The 20,000-nt window shown below is 44.8% G+C and overlaps 1 protein-coding gene across 3 annotated transcripts in view; it reads left to right on the top strand.

The window, feature by feature from the left end:
* Positions 1 to 20,000, top strand: part of mylka (myosin, light chain kinase a) — a 96,976-nt gene that overhangs the window by 35,077 nt on the left and 41,899 nt on the right. For all 3 annotated transcript variants that reach the window (XM_063213549.1, XM_063213547.1, XM_063213550.1), the window contains 9 exons: positions 5,751 to 5,799; positions 7,027 to 7,192; positions 8,149 to 8,314; positions 8,916 to 8,937; positions 9,075 to 9,787; positions 10,299 to 10,505; positions 12,455 to 12,589; positions 15,203 to 15,355; positions 18,725 to 18,862. In XM_063213549.1, the coding sequence (XP_063069619.1) occupies positions 5,751 to 5,799; positions 7,027 to 7,192; positions 8,149 to 8,314; positions 8,916 to 8,937; positions 9,075 to 9,787; positions 10,299 to 10,505; positions 12,455 to 12,589; positions 15,203 to 15,355; positions 18,725 to 18,862 (1,749 nt within the window). The remainder of the gene's footprint in view (positions 1 to 5,750; positions 5,800 to 7,026; positions 7,193 to 8,148; positions 8,315 to 8,915; positions 8,938 to 9,074; positions 9,788 to 10,298; positions 10,506 to 12,454; positions 12,590 to 15,202; positions 15,356 to 18,724; positions 18,863 to 20,000) is intronic.

The following is a 20,000-nucleotide window of genomic DNA, read 5'->3' on the forward strand; positions in this document are numbered from 1 at the left end:
GAGAAGTTTACTGAATCTCCATGAATCTTAACAGTCTTGTAAAACTGAAAGATAATTAAATATAGGCTATAGGATAGGTCCTACATTTAGGAAATAAAAGGGAATGCAATACACAGGATACAATCTGTTTCCCCTTTACATGCACTAACTTAGTGTTTTCTTTTATAGGTTTTAGGTCAGGTAAGGGCACTGTAAGCCTAGGTCTATTCAGGGGCAAGGTAAAGCAGACAGGCGGATTTTAACATATTTCTTTAAAAAGACAAAACACAGGCAAGTTGACAGACAGGACAGTCTGTAAAGTATAGTCACTAGGAAAGTTTACACGTGAAATACAAAGTAGCCTGATGTGACTGAACACAACGACGCAATGCAAAGGCTGGTTGACTCCAGAATTAGCCAAACAGCATTGCTAATGATCTCAATTAGCATAATTCACACCTTTAAATGGCGATCTCTCAAGAACTTAACTTTAGCGTTTTCACCACTACTGTCCACATTACAATGACATTAAACAACAATTGAAGCAATTTTTAGCAGCAACTTACAATTAGAATTGAAGAATCTTTGCTGTTAGTTCCATGGCAAGCAACAGGAAATCAGTAGATTCTAGTGTTCTACCTAATGTTAACACTAGGGGGAATCTAGAGCTCTAAGCCAGGGGTCGGGAACCTTTTTGGTGGAGAGAGCCATAAACGCCCATTTTTTTAAAAATATTTTTTGTGAGAGCCATACCATTTTCGCCATTATTTCTAATGCTAATTGTCATGCACAGAAGGGAATAAAAGTAACGCTTGCATTGGGGACAAGAAGGGAGAGCTAACGAAAGAAGAACTAAAACTACTTGTAGATGTGCTGATGTGCATTTAAGAAGCCACGCGCATGCATTACCTTAAGTTTCTATCTTTTATGCATCGGAGTTGCCAATGAGCAATGAGAATGACGGAGGTGCTTCTATTCTAGCCATCAGACAGACACAGGGAAGGTGCATGAGGAGGGAGGAGGGAGGGAGAGAGAACTTCAAGACAGGATGCTCATCTTGGTCGCGCTGACATAGTTAACATTTTACAGTTGATATGTGGCTGACATGTCTATTTTTAGTAATTCGCGAAAATGCCCTACAAAGCGCGTCCCTTACCGACATGCGTCCCCAATACAGAACGCATGATTTAACCGCCAAATAGGCTACAGGGCGATTCCGTATTTCAAGGGACGAATGGCAACCCTACGTTTGCCTTCGCATTGTGGCACCAGTTATCTCGCAATCACACTAAACTGGGAAAGACTTACGTCAGTTGATTCAGCAAAAGTTCTTCCTGTAATCGAGGGAGAAGTACAGCGCTGCATTTATATCCCTCACTTGCGTTTCCTCCACTTGATTTGCCATCATAATGGCACGGTCGTGAACAGTTTCTTTGTTTTGGATACAACCGTTAGCCAGCTGAACTTTAGGTAAAGCATTACGGATGGAATGTTATCTCACACGACACGACCCAGCGCTGGCACGGCATTGTCCAATAAAAAAACGCGTTTTTCATATCTGTACAGTAGCCTTCGTCGAAGGCCTGTGCTTGGCTCAGCTGATCGGACCTGGGATGGATTAAATGCGCGATCATACTTTATATTTTGAATATTATCTTAACTTTTCGATTTCAGTAGGTCCATTTTTAATTTAGTGCCGTAACAAAATTATTCATGGCTTATTGAGTAAACAAATGACAGGTTTGTCCGAGAGCCACATGCAGTTCCCAAAAGAGCCACATGTGGCTCGCGAGCCATAGGTTCCCGACCCCTGCTCTAAGCCCACAGGCAGCAGCACAAGAGCCTTCACGAAGGCCAAAAGGTGTGTTTTTTTGTCCCGCCCTCTTCAAATCAATCCATGATTGGTCAATTTCCCCATCACTCTCCAAACCAAAACACATAGCCAGAGCCAGCTTGGCCAAAGAAAGTGGATGTAAGAAGAAGCGTCATTTTGTTTCTTTTCCGGTATCCACTTTATGTCGGGTGAACGCCCCCTTAGGAGACCTTCGGTTAGGAGACCTTCGGAATCCTGAGGTTGAGAATCAATAGCCTTGGTCTCATTGCAGGGCCAGCCCCGGGCTGGCCCGGACAAAAGGGGGCTGACGGTGATCTCATCAAAAGGGGGCTAGGTGCTAAAGATGGCCGCCGGGCCAGGTTGTGGGGCTAAGGGCCGCTTTCCCTGGCCCGTCGAATTCGATGGGCCATCCGGGGCCATCAAGCACCACCGAGGCTCGGAGGCGGGGTCAACCTCTGTGTAATAATGTGGCTGCATGGGGGACTTATCGCTAAATTCTGGGCAAATTATGGTTAAGCATTAGTTTGGGGTGTTTGGCTTTAAACTACACTTAAACTTGGGATGTCATAGCTAAGTCATGTCGGCTTTTTTCTGCTTTTAGCCGCCAACTCTTGTGCCATTATCGTGATTTGGCATGCTTTCCACTGGACACCAATAAAAAGTGTCTCACAAATACTCACACATGACATTTATGTCGGCTTATTTAGCTTTTGCGCTATTATCGCCGAAGGTCTGGTAGGCTATATCGCACGTTTCAGACAGATCGCCAAACACAGTTTGAAATTTACACAAGGGCTTTAATGTCAAATGGATGGAAATAACATGAATGAATAGACAAGTGGCACGCCGCAACTAGGGGGTGTGTCGCTATGTCCGGGGCTCATAATTTTCTATAGCAACTGATGAAGGTGCTATATGTCTCCGGGATTTGGTCTCCTTTCACATGGTAACTTATTCAATTACCTGCACATTCATGTCTCGCTATGTCCGGGGCTCATGCTTCTGTGCGCGATTGGGGGGATTAACTGGGCATGTTCGCACGTCTCCTTCTGTTCACTCTCAGTTGTTGAGCTGCTCGTATTTTCATACGTCTTTGTCTTCTTAACATGCGCTGCGTCCCATACAGCTTCTGAATCGACAACTTTGCCATGTAATAAAACTGTTCTTGAAAGGCAAGCCATTTTCTTTGCAGTTCTTGTCGTCTTTGTCCGTAGGCTACGAGCCAAACGGCGACCTGCTCCAGCAGAGTTTGCTCAATTTTCTTCTCCTTCTTTGTCGTTGTTCTGTTGTTGTCCTTCTGTGATTTGGGGCGAAAGTGGGCTGTGCCCGACTGACGTTTCACAAACAAGGCGTGTACCTGAATGTGCCTGGGGTCGGCTATGAGTCCGATCAGGCAAAAAATGGCCCGGGGCCGGCAGCTCCGAGCCGGCCACTCTCCTGAGCCCCGGGCGGCCCCGGGCCGCTGAAGCGCGGTAATGAGACCAAGGCTATTGAGTGCTTGGCCTTCCTCATTCATTCATTTATATTAGCAACACCACCCACACCAATTCCGTTTAGGTTTACGCTAGTCAATTAGCTCCATTTGAATGTAATGACTACGAAACCGAAACTTAATCAGAATAAATTAGCTGTTCAAATTAACAACATGTAAACAATGCAACTCTGATTAAATCAATCCCGTCTTCCTACATAAAGCCATCAAGTGATGATGCATGAAATAGATTGCAAGTCTCAAGATAGTATTTTGACCGTCGTCTGATGATGTGCTATACTCTATAGGGGATATTTTTTTATTTCAAAACACCACTTGTCTCACGGTGATATTAGTATGCTCAACCAAAACAACTAAAATCATGACAAATATACTGCAGTGCACTTAAATATAATAAAAGGTCTACACAATTCCAATAGGGCTTTCAAGTCGCATCTTTAAAAAAATAATCTTTTCTTGTGTATGTACAATGGTGTTGAAAAAACTTTTGGTTATATTATTTACAATATGCCAAGCTGCACTGTATGGTTGATAATGACAATACAATAAAATAAAACAAAATAAAAAAAAGTACATTAGTTTTCAGTGGATGTCAAGAAAGCTACAAATGTTGAGGACTGAAAGTCAATTATTTTCTCTTCAACAAGTCCCCTTAGCGCTGTAGATAGCTGTGGCGCACGTCTTGCGCAAACACCTCCAAAAGAGAAGAAGAAGTAGGGGACAACGCCCCCTTAGGAGACCCAACTTGAGCACACGCTTTTGCATTGAGTGGGCGTGTTTTGCGATATCTTGGTTTGATTCAGTATTTTTGACTTGGCCTTCGTGAAGTCCTGACCCTGCTTCGATAGAGATAGACAATTCTGATTGGATAGTATGGTTCAGTACAGTAACCCTTTCATTGCTGATGTGAATTTGACAGTAAACTTAACTTTGGAACACAGATTAGTGAAAATGACTGTAGTAATAAATGTATTGTATTAAATTAAATGAGAGTGAGGAGTTTTTATGTATTTATATATTACTTAATATATTTTTTGTTCTGAAATTTTAAGGCCTTCTCTGAAGGCGTAGAAGGCCCTGAGGCTTCCCCACTGGGTTACAGTCCCTGGAGCAACGTGGGGTTAGGTGCCTTGCTCAAGGGCACTTCAGCCATGAATGGAGATGTAGGGAGAGGTCAGGGGGGATTCGAACCTGCAACCCCTAGATTGCAAGACCAACTCTCTAACCACTAGGCCACGGCTGCACTGGTCAGACTAGGAGTATACAAGTGGTGTATAGGATTGTAAGATGTATCTGAATTCATTCTGGGGCAGCCGTGACCTAGTGGTTAAGGAGATGGGCTTTAGATGAGAGGGTTGCAGGTTTGAATCCCACCCTTCCACTCCCTACCTCACTTCACAGCTGAGGGGCCCTTGAGCAAGGCATCGAACCCCTCAGTGGTCCAGAGACTGTAACCAATACCCGGCACTGAAAAAAGTAAGTCGTTTCCATAAAAAAAGTGTCAGCTTAGTGTAATGTAATGTAATGCAATGTAAACACTGTAGCACTGTATTGAACCTTGTTCTTAACCAGCAATGTTCAATGTCCTTGGGCCTCAAAGCTCTGGAGACGGCCTGAGTGATTAACTGCTCTAGACCCACATCAGTGAGGCTACTTGTTGAGAGCTTCAAACATGCGGCGTCCAGATGAGAGGATTCAAGTCGGCCTCTGTAAAAGCAGCTACAGGAAGAGTTTAAATAGCCACCAACAGTGCTGTTTAAGTCAGTGAACATCATGCTGGGGGAATTTTCTGAACTTATGTAGAGTCATGCAAATCGTGTGAGGTGGCTGAGGTTCGAGGCCATTTTATGAGATTATTACCATGCAGTTTTTTGTGCTGTGGCTTTTGTCGATGTCATCAAATGGCGGATTTAATAACTTGTCCCCATTTGAAGTTTGGCTTTCGCACGACAGAGGTCTTTCCAAAGGGCTATTTCTTGACTCTCAGATGGAAGTCATTATTGCAAACCAAAGCCATGTTTGCAAAGGCCAGCATGTTCACTGGCCACTTTTTGAGGACAGGCACAAAACATTTCTGTCAGCAAAGTCAAGCCTTAATCTACATTTTACATCTCTGAACTCACGGTGTACTTCTGTGTTCACCAGCGATGGCTGTATTGAGCATGACAGGAACGCCTGGTGTGGATTTTAGCCTTAAGAAGTCATGATAAACATGCACGTATAGCAAACATCTGTGCTGATTCACGAGCTCATAAACAGCTCCTTACGCACCTCCGACTTACTAAACATAAACAGAAACATATGGGGAACAGCACACATAAACACAACAAGTAGCCGCACAGGCAATTGGTTAGGATCCCATTGTTTGGGTGTACCGACTACTGGAACTGAAATCATTACGCTCTGTTTGTGCCACAGTAAAAGGGGTTTTCTATCATGCCCTAGGTAACGCCACAAAGAAATATGGACTTCCTTCCGGCAGCAGAACAACGGGGTAAGCATATGGTTCTCTGTCTCATCTGGAATGCCCACTTACAGCTACTACTGTACGTTGTGTTGAGGGTAGGGGGGGTACTCACACTAAACGTGTTTCACTTGTAACATAAGCAAGTACATTTGTCTGGCCCCTTGTCTGCAAACACACCCATTTTATAATAATAATAAAATGCACCCGGGCACAGTTCTTTTTTTTCGGTCTTAAAAAACGTTCACATTTTGTTCATCATTCTTTATGATCCATTTGATTATTTAATGGAACTCATAACTAGGGGTGCAGCCAGAAGTCATAAAATGGGTGTGCACAGGGAAAAAAAACAAAAACAGTGAATCGAATTTGCAGAACCGTCTTATTGGGTAGGCGTGATTGACAAGTAGGTCGGTATGGAGCCACCCTACCCCACCTCACTCCACCCTACCCCACCCCACCCCACCCCACCCCACTCCACCCCACTCCACCCCACCTGTGGCTATGCCTGTGCTCGTAACTGCTGAGGCATGTTTTTCATCATGCATAGTGTTGTGCATAGCGTGCCCATAGACTGTACAGAGAGTGTGAGAGAGTGTGACTAAGTCCAACTGATCCAGACTCTAGATTAACTCTAGCATGCTAGAGTAGAGTCATGAAACAATCAGTCAAACAAACAGAAGAGTGCAAAAGCACTCTGCTACTGCAGATTGTAAATTATATCGTGTGACTTCTTCATGTCCCAAAATATAACCAATTCCCCAGATTATTCTACATTTTGCAGTCTCTGTGCACTGTGCACTGTGTAGGATGTGGCCAGAATGGGTACTGCAACTATGCTGCTCTTTGAAACTGGGTTGTCTATTGCCAAATTTGTTCTTTATAATAATAAACTAACATTTACTAGTATGGCCAAAGTATTGTAATTTTTGCAGCTAAAAATTTCTATTTCTGGAAATTCAAAATGGCGGACCATGGAGAAGATCCCCCTTTTCATGTATGAAAAGTGCCATTTTCCCAGTCATAATGAATACATAGAATCTGATGGTGAAAAATGTAACATTAGTGAATGGGTAGCATGAATTCTGCAAATAAACAGCTAAAAAGCTTACACAGTGCACCTTTAATGAACTGTATGCTTCTCTACCAACAGGCTGCAGTGACACATTCAGTCTTTAAGTAAATGAGCAGAACACATTTTGGTAGGCTAGGGACTGTAGTCTGCGCATCCGACTGAATTCTTTCCCATGATCCCAGGGGTCGTTTTGGAACTCCTGCTGTGGAGAACCGACCGAGCATCTGGGGGGAGAGTCCCCCCAAGTTTGTGACCAAACCTTCACGCCTGTTCCTGCGCCTGGGACAGAGTGGCAAGTTCTCAGCCAAGATCACTGGCCGTCCTCAACCGCAGGTGACCTGGCTCAAGGTGAGACACAACATGATGAAAAATATTAGATAATCAGAGATGGGGAGTGAGAGAGACAGAGAGGAATATAAAAATACCCTTTCGGATAAAATGATAAAATCAGCCACATGCATTAAATTCGATTCAATATCAATTCAATGTATTTCCATGCTGTATGTTTTTTTTTTAATGATTCTACTACTTATAATGTAATATTTATTAAATAATAATCATCATATTTAATAATGTTCAAATAATTCTGCACTCTGCCTCTGGTCTCTGAAAAAATATTGATTGCTGTTCCAGTTTTGCCCACCATCTTTCTAACAGGACAAGGTTTTGCATGAAGTTTGAATTAACCTATTTTAGCCTGATGCTGCCTATACATATACGCTGCATTCAGATCCTTGAGATTTGAGCCTTTTTATTATTAAAACTGTAGATATGTTACAGCTGAATGAACACATTCTAATGCAAGATGAGGGTACTACCTTTTAAATGCAACTTATTTCATATTTTTACAGTATGTGCCTCGGAGGCTGAGCTATTAAGGTTTTTATAAGCAGAGGGCACCTTTTCCCAAAAGCCCAAAATGGCTTAGGCATTCAGCAGCCGTTTTTTTGCAGTTGCAGTTTTGCGGTTGCCCCTGCTAAAATGGGGTAAGGTGGGTGATGGCTAGAGTGAGACTGTTGAAAAAGGTAGGTCTGCACACTGCCGATCAGCTCCAAAAATAAACTTTATTATTTAAAAAGCATCATGCCTGATGAAGATCCAGCGTGATCGAAACGTTGCTTTTTAAATAATAAAGTTTATTTTTGGAGTTGATCGGCAGTGTGCAGGCCTACCTTTTTCAACTGTCTGACTTTTTGTCTGGCACCTGCAACAAGTGTTTTTGGATGTGCGCACCCTACCCATAACTGCTAGAGTGAGACTGTCCTCATCGGGCATTCGTGGCCCGCTGTCTTCGCCCCACACAGGGAGAGGAGGAGCTGCAGGCCTCCAGCCACATCAACATGTTCGAGAGGTCCGGCATGCACTTCCTGGAGATCCGCGAGGCGGCCCCGGAAGACGCCGGAACGTACACGTGCTCCGTCTCCAACAGCGCGGGCAAGGCCATGGCATCGGCAGAGCTGAATGTTCAAGGTAATGTGCAAGAAGAAGAGAAGAAGAGAACATACTGCTACACCAATGGCTGCTGCCCTCCAGGCCCAACAGCTAAGCTCTTTATCGTTTACTAAAGCCCACCTTGAGATGAGCTGGCTGATCTATGTGGGTAATAAAATATGAGGAGATCTCTCTCTCTCTCTCTCTCCCGCTCTCTCTCTCTCTCTCTCTTCCGCGAATGCTGTCTCTCTCTCTCTCTCTCTCTCTCTCTCTCTCTCTCCCGCTCTCTCTCTCTCTCTCTCTCTCTCTCTCTCTCTCTCTCTCTCTCTCTCCCGCTCTCTCTCTCTCTCTCTCTCTCTCTCTCCCGCTCTCTCTCTTTCTCTCTCTCTCTCTTTCTCTCTCTCCCGCTCGCTCTCTCTCTCTCTCTCTCTCTCTTCCGCGAATGCTGTCTCTCTCTCTCTCTCTCTCTCTCTCTCTCTCTCTCTCTCTCTCTCTCTCTCTTCCACGAATGCTGTGCCCTCTTCTGTCCTCCTCTTCAGTATATGCCCGTCTCTTTTTCACTGTGAGGGTAATTCAGTGGAACCTCCTTATCTGGCATGTGAGGCATACCTCTCTGAAATGGGTTTATTTTTCATTACAGGTTCGGGTACAGAGTCAAGCACGTAAGTCCCATTTATGTGATACAAAGAACACATACCCAAAGGCGGGGACCTGAGAAAATATTTAGAGAGGTTTCGCCCCGGTGTGTGTGCAGAGCTGGGTATCATAACTCCTGCTGCAATGTTTTCTTATTCTGCAGCCGAGGGGCCTCTGAAAGCAGCTCGTCCCCAAAACCAGCACCACCAGCACTGGCACCATCAGCAGCACCAGCAGCAGCGACACCAGCAGCAGCGACAGCAGCAGCAGACGTGCCTTCAACCAGCCATACAAGCAACGGCCTGCCAAGTGACCAGCAGAAGACCAGCAGAACACAGTTAGAGGTTTCAGAGCGCAAAAAGACCCAGAGTACTGCAACCACTGTCATTGTCACCAAAGACACTCGAGATGTCACCCAGACACGAACAGCGGAAGGGCGGAGGGAATTGGCCCCGTCCCCAAAGCTCTCCTCCTCGCACACAGAGCCTAAAGATGAAGGCACCAGGAGAGTAGAGTCTCCGTTAAAGAGCTCCGCAGCCAGCCCGGCCTCCAGCATAAGCTCCATGCAGCCAGGGAGAGGCCAGCAGAAGTCTGGCCCAGTGGCAGACACGCAGGCATCCAGAGGCTCTGGCAGGGTGGGTAGGAGTGTGGGTGTGGGTGCGGGTGTGGGTGCGAGTGCGGGTGCTGGCGAGCTCCGGAGCCCTGGCCGAGCATCAGGGGCCTCATCCCCATCGGAGCCCAGCAGAGACGCCCTGAGGCTGGGCAGAGACAGAGACATCCGGGCAGCCTCACCGGTCGGAGCCGCTCCAAGATTCGAGCTGCAACCCCAGAGTCAGGATGCCTTGGAGGGCACCAAGGTTGTGTTTAAGTGTCAAGGTAACTAAAATCATCTGTCGACGGCGGGCCTGGTTATTGGTTCAGACCTAAATGGTTTCCCATACACACATACAGTACATACAATGCATTCAGGAAAGAAAAGGAACTGGGCCCTAATTGAGAACATACTGAAGGCTATGCAGAGGTTTGTGAACACAGCTATGTGCTTAGAATTGCACGCTTAGCCTGAAATTTATGTTAACACAGTAGACACACTGTAATTATAAAAGAATGTTATATACTTGGAGGGCTACCATAAGGGTTGAAAACGGTTCTGAAAAGTGTGTCTTTATAAAGACATTTCCCGTTTCGAAAAAGCTTAATTTAGAAAGGCTGTAAGGCCGTAAGTGTGGATCATAATGTTGTTCTTTCGTGTGTGTGTGTGTGCCATGCTTTATCAGCTCTACGAAATGAAGTAATCTTTTGCTATTTTCATCCTCTACCCTCCTTAAATGACTTGCGAAACGAAAGCCATTAATGAGCTCACTGTGTGGTGTTTGGCGTTTGGCAGCGTCGGGCTACCCGGTGCCAACCGTGAGCTGGCTGAAGGATGGCCTCACCGTCAGGTCCCGTCCGGGGCTGAGCGTGCAGCAGGAAGGGGCAGACGTCCACCTGCTGTGCCTGCAGAGGGCACAGAGGAGCGACGCTGGCCAGTATGGCTGCACCGCCACCAATGCCCGCGGGAAGGTGTCCGCCACCTGGATGCTCCACGTGAAGAGTAAGAATGAATTCGCTTTTTTTTATTTTACAGTGACGCCCATTGATTGTATATCAAGTGGTATTATTTCTAATATACAATCAATGGTGACGTCAATCAAGTTCCTGTTTTGAAGTGAAGCAGGTGTAAACTGCTACCGGCAGACAACCATAGAAAATGTGGATGAATATGTTTAGGTCTACTAAATATGCCATGAGTGCTTCTTGTACTTGCTTCAAATGCATTGAAACAAAGATGTCCCATTGTCTTGTTTCCTGTGGTAATGCATTTGAATAATGATATAAAAATGATAAGAGCGCATGTAAGAGTCTACATATGGCCTTTGGGGGTTTATGACGAGACATCTTGGACGATAGCCATCATGACCATACTCTAAGGGAAAATAATCTCATGTACATTTATCAAACAATGTAAGTATAAAAGGTATACGTATGAGGTATAAGCACAACTTTACAGTGTGTGCTATTTTAAAATCATTGGTAATGAGATTATGTGGCTGAAACGGAGCCAGGCTCTGCATAATCTGTGGCATCATAGAAATGCAGAGAGTTGCTGAAGCACATGAAGTCATGCATCATTCTGGCGAGATTACATAAACATTAGTGTAGTGATTAGTGGAGAGCTCAGCGCACCAGTGAGGTAACGCTAAACTTTATCGGTCTATCGCGCTCTCCTCTGCAGCTGCACAATACAGTAGGTTCCCCATGCATGAGGTGACATGGTTTTGGCAGAGTAGCACTGAAACCACGTTCAGCTTTATGAAACTGGGCCATCTGCTGGCAAAGTAACATCAATGCAACGTGAGGCGCCGCTATGAGCCAAGCACAGTGCCACATTACATACTGGCAAAAGCAACATGGAGGCGTACTGCAAACCATTGAGACACACTGAAGACTTCTGACTTTCTTGTGTCAGTGTTTTCAGAGTTTGTTCCATGGCAGTAGCATGGAAAACCATCTCTTCATGCTGAAGGGTCTGTCTCAAGTTTTTTTCATATGATTGTCTCAGACAGGATCTTGCCTGGTCCATACAGTGTTAACACTTTATAATAATGGATGCAAAAAAGCATTATGAAGACTTAATAAATAATTAACTATTTATGACATTAACAAATGTTTGTAAATGAGTAGTAAATGTTATGTTAATATATTTATTTATCAAACATTTACTTTTTTGTTGTAAATGAATAAAAAATAATCTGTTGAACATATAATTTGTAGATACTTCATAAAGCATTATTGCAATTTTGTAAATAATAAAAAAACATTTATTAATGTTTTGTTTATCATTAGTTAATTATTTATTAAGTCTTTATAATGCCTTTTATGCATCCATTATTATAAAGTGTTACCCATACAGTGAACAACTTTTTTTTCTTCCTGGAACTGTTTACTACTATGCTGCCGCTGAGGCTTAAAACAACTAGATTGGCCTTTACCCAATCACTGGGTGAAGCCTGGTCAAGACTCCTGCTGATTGGTCAGGCAAGATGCTGCCTGAGATACTAACTGTAGCCATGTGGATGAAACAGTCAAACAACGGGTCACATGAGGGGATTGTTTACTGTGGTTCAGGAGCAGTAATCCCATGTAGTACCAACACACACAGTACTCTACCAAGGTTTCAGGCAGGTCACTTGTTAGTTAAGGTGATGGTGATGATGGTGGTGGTGGTGGGATTTAGCTGGTATCAGAAGCATGTGATTTTATCATTAGATTGGCTATGCTTTACAATCTCTGCCTGTGTGTATGGTGTCAACATTATAGACCTATCACAGGATACTTCTTCACAAGAACCTGCCTTTTTCCTGATAAAGACTTACCCGAAAAAGAGGGTTTTTTTATTGTGGTAACATTTTTTGAGCACAAAACATTTCATTGCTCATGAAGGAAATGTATGAGTACACTGTATTTCAACTAAAATAAAACATCCTGTAACCTTGTCTACAGGAGCTCGAGCGGAGGGGAAAGCGCCCGTTTTCAGCAGCCTGATCAAGGGCTGCACTGTGACCAGCGGGCAGGACTTCACCTTGCAGTGCTCCGTGGAGGGCAGACCAGTGCCCACCGTTTCATGGCTGTTGGATGGTGAGAAGCTGACTGATGTGCGTTCCAATATGCGACCTTGCGTCCTCCACTTGTGCTTGTGGACTCGGACCAGGAAGTAATATCATATGCCGTGATGATATCACTGACAACAGCATTATATTTCAATATCTCTCGAAAGCTCGATTGTACAGTAATTTTCTCATTTGCAAACTGGATGGTGAATGAAGAATAGTCCGCCAAAAATTGTTTTACCTAGGCTGACAGCGGGGAAACTTAATTGTTTTCTCCACGGAGGCGGGGCATCAGCAATACGTGAGGACACAAGCACAAGTGGAGGACGCAAGTTTGCATATTGGAATGCACCCTCAATGTGAAAGAGTGCGTAATGATGGATGAGAGAGGTGGGCGTGTGAGAAAGTGGGCACTATGCACTGACCACCACTAGTTGGCTTTCTCAGCTGTCCAGAAAAGGCTTTCCATGTGTAGTGTTAGGTGTCCAGGTGGTAAACTATGAAATCACCGCTTATCAGTATTGGACCACCCCTGAGGACCACATTGAAGAGGGATGAATCATGGACCTTGCCTGACCAAATTGACATGATTTAAATTTTATCTCTGATGTCAGATGTATCACAAGCATGCAGAAAAAAATGGCTTTCTTGTATTTGTTTTGCAATTTAGTCGGTACCACTGAAACTGCTGCCCCATGGCCTTCCTCCCCTGAACTTCAAAGCCTCTCCAATTAGCCTTTATTACCAGCAGGGGGTGTTGATGGACTTGTTCCTCTAAAATTAGCTCCACTCATAAACACGGTGCAACTTAACAATGTATTTTATGAAAAGCTACAAAAAGAAGTTTACAGGCTAAAGGCACCGTTGTGAAGTCTTTTTTTATTTATTTTATTCTGCGAAGCTGAGGTCGGTTCAGCCAGAGGACTCTGCCAGAGATGTGTTGTCTGCAGTCAGCCAGTGTGTGTTGGCTACTGCCGTCCCTCCCTGTGCACTAGAAGTAGAATAATGTAGTCTGTGTGTTGGTCATTGAACTCTCAGAGTTGTAAATTGAGAGCATTGCTACTGTTGCTATTTGAAATGACCACTTTGAAGCTTTCGAGTTCTTTGAGTGTTGTTTAGGGACAAAACCTAAGTGGTTGAGGCACTGGGTGACTGGTTTCAGATAATCAGAATTATAAGGGTTTGGCGGAGTGTCTTTGTATTCACAACTTCGTTTTTGTTCCGTCCAACATCCGTCCAGCTTCATAGACGTAGTTCATAGTTTCTAACCAAACAGCATGACGAAACATGTTGCCTGCTGACCAAAAAACACGCAAATAAATGTACTTAAGCTGAGAACATTTCCAGTCCACAGTTCTCAGCTGACATGTTTGTTCCCAGCACTACTTTGTCACTGAATATGTCTCCTCATTAGACTGACACAAAACACTCCAAACCGCGGGTCAAATTAAGAGGTCAAATTAAATCCAGAGAGATCACACATTCACAGCTCTTAACATGCTTAGGAAATTGAAGGCTGAAAGCTTGTTTCTCTACTTTGCATGGAACAACTGTCATACGGCTTACATGCAGAGCCCTTAACAACTGTAATAGCCACATGTTGATAATAATATTCAGTAGACATATTACAAAGTTCTCAATCTCTTATCAAATCCACATCAGAACATGTGCGGAGGGAAGGAAATGGGGTTCTTTTGAGGTAAAAGCCTTACTCATAGTTTCCACAGCATGTTTTTTACCTTTCCTGATGCAAACTACAGGAAGCACCAGATGTTTGAGAGCCTTCCATCTGTTGGCCACAGCCAATCGAGCGAGTCTTTTAAAAATGGCCACTACTGTATGATAACAGTGAGTGAGTAGTAAGGATCCCATGACCTTACACGTCTGGGAGAGCGGCAGTGGGCTGCTTGGAAATCTTTATGACTGGAACCGGCAGCGAAGAACGCCAGTAAGCGGCGTGAGCTGTCACAAGCCCAAGCCCCCCAAATGTGAGGCCCCAGGAAGCCATATAAAGGAATATTGTGCATTGCTCCTTCTGTGAAATTTAACACTCCTCCAAGTAGTGTTGGCTCGGCCTCCTTGTTCTTGAGGCAGAGAGTCGGAATAATGCAGTGCTGGATCACTGTGGATTCTTTACGAACGTACAGTAGATCGCATTATGAGGATGATTGACCTCACAGTAGCCTATGGGTTCAACGGCTTGTGAAAGCTACTGAACAGGAAAGTCGTGAACACAGTGTTTTTTTGTTGTTCTTACAACTACTTGTTAAAAAATGACTATGCTAAGGTAGTGTAAGACTAGAGTTTAGATTTAATCAAACACATATTCCATGGCATGCTGAATGAAACATGGCAACATGGAGTTGTTATTTTGAGCTCGTTTTATACAAGTACTTATCCAATTGTGTGCGGATCTATTGGTAGTACTTACTGGAAACATAACCATGGCAAGCAAGCAACTGATCAAGAAACAAGATATATTCATCATAACTATTATTCCATTATCTTATGTTTGCAGTGGAAAGACGTAGACATCTTTAATTCCCCCTCGCCCCAGTGTGTACTTTTTAAGTGTGACGTGTGTATAAGCGCACTACAGTAAAAGCTCTTCTGCTCTGCTCTCTCTCTGTGCTTCCTCCAGATAAACCGTGCCAGCATGCCCAGGCTGTGTTCGAGCGAGGCCTGGCACAGCTCACGGTGAAGGGGGCGCTGCCAGACGACGCGGGCGCCTACTCCTGCGTGGCCGAGAACGAGCACGGCCGGGCCGAGTGCTCTGCCATCGTTCACGTCAAAGGTACGGTACAGCGAGCTGCCGCTGCAAAGTTGCTCAGCTCCCGTTACCGTATGCAGACTTGTGTCTCGTGTTGCGCCCCATCAATTTGAAACTGTCAGGAACTCCATGGTCTGGCATGGTCACTAGTGGGTAGGTCTTGAGACCTGCCTGCGTTCTGCATATGCATTCAATCTAAAGTGAACATTACAGTACAGAACATTACAGCCTTCTGGGATGTAGTTTGGTCCATATTTGTTACGTTTGACAATAGGTGCAGCTGCTGCTGCATATGAAACACTTTCTCTCAGCAGAACCTTTCTGTCTATTTCGAGGCATGGAAAATGCGCCACCCACCCCCCCACCACCATCATGTGCTAAAATTATCCCACTGCCATAAAAATGTCCGAAAAACTAGGGGAGGACCCAAAGACTTGAACATCCCCAGCATGTTTCCATATCAAACGCTCATAGATCTCTCTCTCTCTCTCTCTCTCTTGTCTACGTTTAAGGGACTGTCAGCTACCTTCTTGGCCATGCTGAATTGAACCGTCCCTCATGAGAAGTACGCTTAGTGCTTTTTTGTCTCAAGTGGGCTATTTTTAAAGAATCCAAAAGATTTCTCCATTTTGCTCATCATGTCACTGTTTTTTTTTCATCCTTTTTGATAAGTAAATGCCAACTCTTTTTTCCCCTCCGCTAGTTATTTTTGGGGTTAGATGTTCTGTAGCATTAAAGGAAACATCTGCTTTCTGCATTCCTGCGTGTATCTCGTCTGTCAGAGCAGAGGTTCAGTTCTGAGTGGGCAGGAAAAAAAGCCAAATACCATCAGTTTCCCACACAAAGGCCACCGAGCTAGCGAATATGCTGAGCAACATCTCTCCTCCATGCATGAAATGTCTTGTCCTGTGGACAAAGACAAATACCAAACAAATGAAAGAAAACAAATGTTTACAACTAAATGACGACCGGCCGTCTGCTGTGTTTTACAGCAGCCTGTCATGACTTCATCTGAATATGTGGTCTTGAAGTGGATTTTGTGCGGATGATTTACAATAGCGCGCATTCTTACCCCGACGGTCATGCCTGCACTGAGGAAAGTAAACTCTTATGGAGATGAGTAGGGAAGCTGACAGGGGGGGTGGGGGTTGGAGACGACGACAAAGGGGTCATAGGGAAAGGGGGGCCCAGAATTTGGTCCTCATTACATTGCATTGGGTCAGGGGAGAAGGGTGGGGTGGTGCTTTAACATTACTTTGTCCAGGGCCTTGCAAGAGCTGTCAACGGACCTGTAGATGAGTGTGGGGGGTGGATGGGGTGGAGGATGGGGATGGGGGGGGGACTTGCCTGCGACACTGCACTGGAGCTCTCAGCTGTCTGTGAGGCAGTGACGGAAGCAAGCTGGAGAGGAGAGACACACAACCCAATCGCACGCCCGCCCGCTCGCCCGCCTGCCCGCCTGCCCGGGGGTCTCCCCTTCCCTTCCCTTCTCTCTTCCCTTCTCTTCCCGTGGCATTTTGGCTATGTATATACAGTACAGCACCACGGGCCTTACAGTGTTTATGGCAGGGCCCTCACCCCTGTCCCAAAGGGTCTCCTTTTGTGTGTGTGGGCCAAGTCTGAGCCTCCGAGCAAGCCGCTGGCACAGAACGGCGTACCATACATGGAGAGACTGAGTCCTTCCACACAACACAAGCCTCCCTACTGTATCTCTCTCTCTCTCTCTCCTTCACAGATGGTGGCCACCGTTGTGAAGGAGATTTGCCTTTGTTTGAAGCTCTGACCAAAAAAAAGGTTACCATAAAAGTGTTTAAAAATGCTAATCATTTATTACTGTAATATCATTTTTACTTTATGTTTCATTTTTTGTTTTGTCATGTCGATAGTTATGTTATGGTATCCCAGGGAATGGTATGGTATGTGTTTCAGTATGTTTTTGAGTCTTCTTTATGAAAGTAACCTCATCTTTTTCTGTCGTGTTTTTTTTCTATCTGCAAATCAGCAAATCCACGATGCTGTACTTGGCAGGATTCGCTCCTTTTTCCATTAAAGGGATACATTGTGTTGGATGATACTTATCCCACTGTAGCCTTCGCACATCTGGCTTATCCATGTCACACTAGGCTAAAAACATAACAGCTCCACTGTTGTAGTTGGGTCTGATTGAAAGAGATCTCCTACTACTGAAACCACATTCAAAGGAAATAAGAAGTCGATGGATCCAAGCCTTCAAAACCCATGTTTGTTTTTATTTTCTCGTCTCCTTTTTGTACTATTTCCAGCAGAATTAGACTAAAAGTCATTGGCGCAAAGTTCATACAATGTTATTCATCGGGCTTTCTGCAGCACAAAAGTCAAAGCTAGAGTGAGTGGGCTTGGGTCACGAAGTGTAGATTTAATGCGATATGGCCCTCCTCGCTCAACTTCTGGCTGGCTGGACGACTGGCTGGCTGGCTGGCTGGCTGGCTGCACAAAGCTGTTTATGGCTCACTGCATCAGGTCGCACTTGGGCAGCTTGACTGCTGTAATGTCTTAATGGCCATGCAGACACTGTCCATGTGCCCTCCGCCAGCACGCAGCTCTTAAGGATGGTATTACACTACTGTGTATTTTCACAAAGACAATAACGGGAGGCCTGCTTATGACATTACGGCCTTGTGCCTTGTGTCCTCTCTCTCTCTCTCTCTCTCTCTCTCTCTCTCTCTCTCTCTCTCTCTCTCTCTCTCTCTCTCCTCCTTCTCTCCGACAGTTGTTTATGCATTGGACCTGCGTTTGGAGTTTGTTGCCAGTAAACTAAATCTTCTGTAGCTGTTCAATGGCACCACACGCTGGAGTGGAGAAATAGCTGGAGGGAGGGATGTTTGGGAGGCTGTTTGGGAGGGTGGTGGTGGTGGAGGGAGGGTCATTGAGGAGATTGAGTTGACCCTGCGATTCCTGTGGCATGGTGAATGCATTAGTTTCTCCACATAGCGAATAGTGGCGGGGGCCAGCTGATGTTTTGATGTTCGGAAATCGCTAAGCCTTTCCCATCTGATATCCGCGAGTCTCCCGGGACGTGCCCTGAGGGAGGATATGTGTGCACCGCATATTCCTCCATCTTGATAGACCAGAAATAAATCACACCCCATTTAGCCTGTGTATGTGTGTGTACTCTATGTGGCATTTTGGTAATTAATCTCCATGGTGATGATAATAAGAACGATTGCCATGAAAAAAAAAGAACACAGAGAGACAATGTGAAAAATGCATCCCTCCTCCTCCTCTGTTGACTTCGAATTTTTTGTCATCGCTCATTTCGAAAACCTCAGCCCCCACACAGTCATATTCTAAGTGAGTTATCCTTTCTTTCCCACAACTTGACTCTGTACGTATGTATGTTTCTTCGATTTTCAGAGAAGCCCAGTGCCAAGAGGACTAAGGCTGTGCCGGTGGTGGACCCGAGCAGGCCCGCAGCGCCCGTGTTCCTCAGGGGCCTGGAGGACTTGAAGGTCATGGACGGCAGTCAGGTCATTATGACGGTGGAGGTGGCAGGTACGTACAGTACGTACAGTCAGTGCTTAATTTGAGGGGGAGCAAGGGGGAGCTAGCTCCGGAACCTCAGACAAGAGCTCCAGAACCTTGGATGGAACCTCAGGGAAAGACATCACAGACCCCCCCTCGGGCCTCGGGGGGGAGCCACCCATCGTCTGCGCTCCAGGACCTCCCGCTTGACAAATTAAGCACTGCGTACTGTAGGTCGGGGCTCCTGTCCCACAAAATCCCTAAAGTTATAAAGGAACAGTCCACCTCATTTCAGAAAATTGCTCATGTGTCGTCATTTTTTTTTTCTCTATGTGTTTGCTTTGCCTAGTTTGATAGTATAGCCACATTAACCCATTGTGTCCTGGAGCGACATATACGCTGCATTAAGGTTCTTGGGATTCCAGCTGTTTTATTAAAAATGTGGGCATGTCAAACCTAAATGAACACATTCTAATGCAAAATGAGGGTCCTAGCTTTTAAACGCAACTCATTTCATGTTTTTATGTGCTCCGGAGGATGAGATATTTAGGGTTTACAGTAATAGGAAGAGGGCACCTTTTTCCAAAAAGGACTTAGGCTAAAATGGGTTAAGCATAGCAATGGATGTCTATGGAACCAAACAAAACATCATTACAGCAAATGACTGTGGAGGTGGCAGGTACTGTAGGTTGGGGCCCCTGGCACACAAAAACCCTGAGGTTACTTTTTTTTTTTAACCACTAAGTCTGTTTTGAAAGTTCTCTACTTTACAGTAAGTCGTTTGTACAGAAATTCTGAAATATTGTCCTTAAATATCCCTTAGGCCTATTAGTTTCCCCTTAGACTTTGGATAACATTTTAAGCTAATTAAAGCATAATAACAATACATTAACAAACATAAGCCTCTTAGTGCAGATGAGCTCACTGGCAATCCGATTCATTGCTTGCAGAAAAGAACTCAAATACATCATAAAGACATTGCGATGACTTTACAGAGAATCCCAAGTAAGAGATTGTAACAACTACCTTATAATTCTGCATTAAGGGTTTTTTTCTGACAGAAACAAGGCCCTGTTCACTGAAGCGTCTGACGCTAACTCCCAGAGGCCGCCATCTTGTCCTCAAGAATGCTCCGACCTGAGGATTGTTTTGGCGTTTTGTCGTCGAT

Source organism: Engraulis encrasicolus, chromosome 13 (assembly GCF_034702125.1).
Source record: "Engraulis encrasicolus isolate BLACKSEA-1 chromosome 13, IST_EnEncr_1.0, whole genome shotgun sequence".
NCBI lineage: Eukaryota > Metazoa > Chordata > Actinopteri > Clupeiformes > Engraulidae > Engraulis > Engraulis encrasicolus.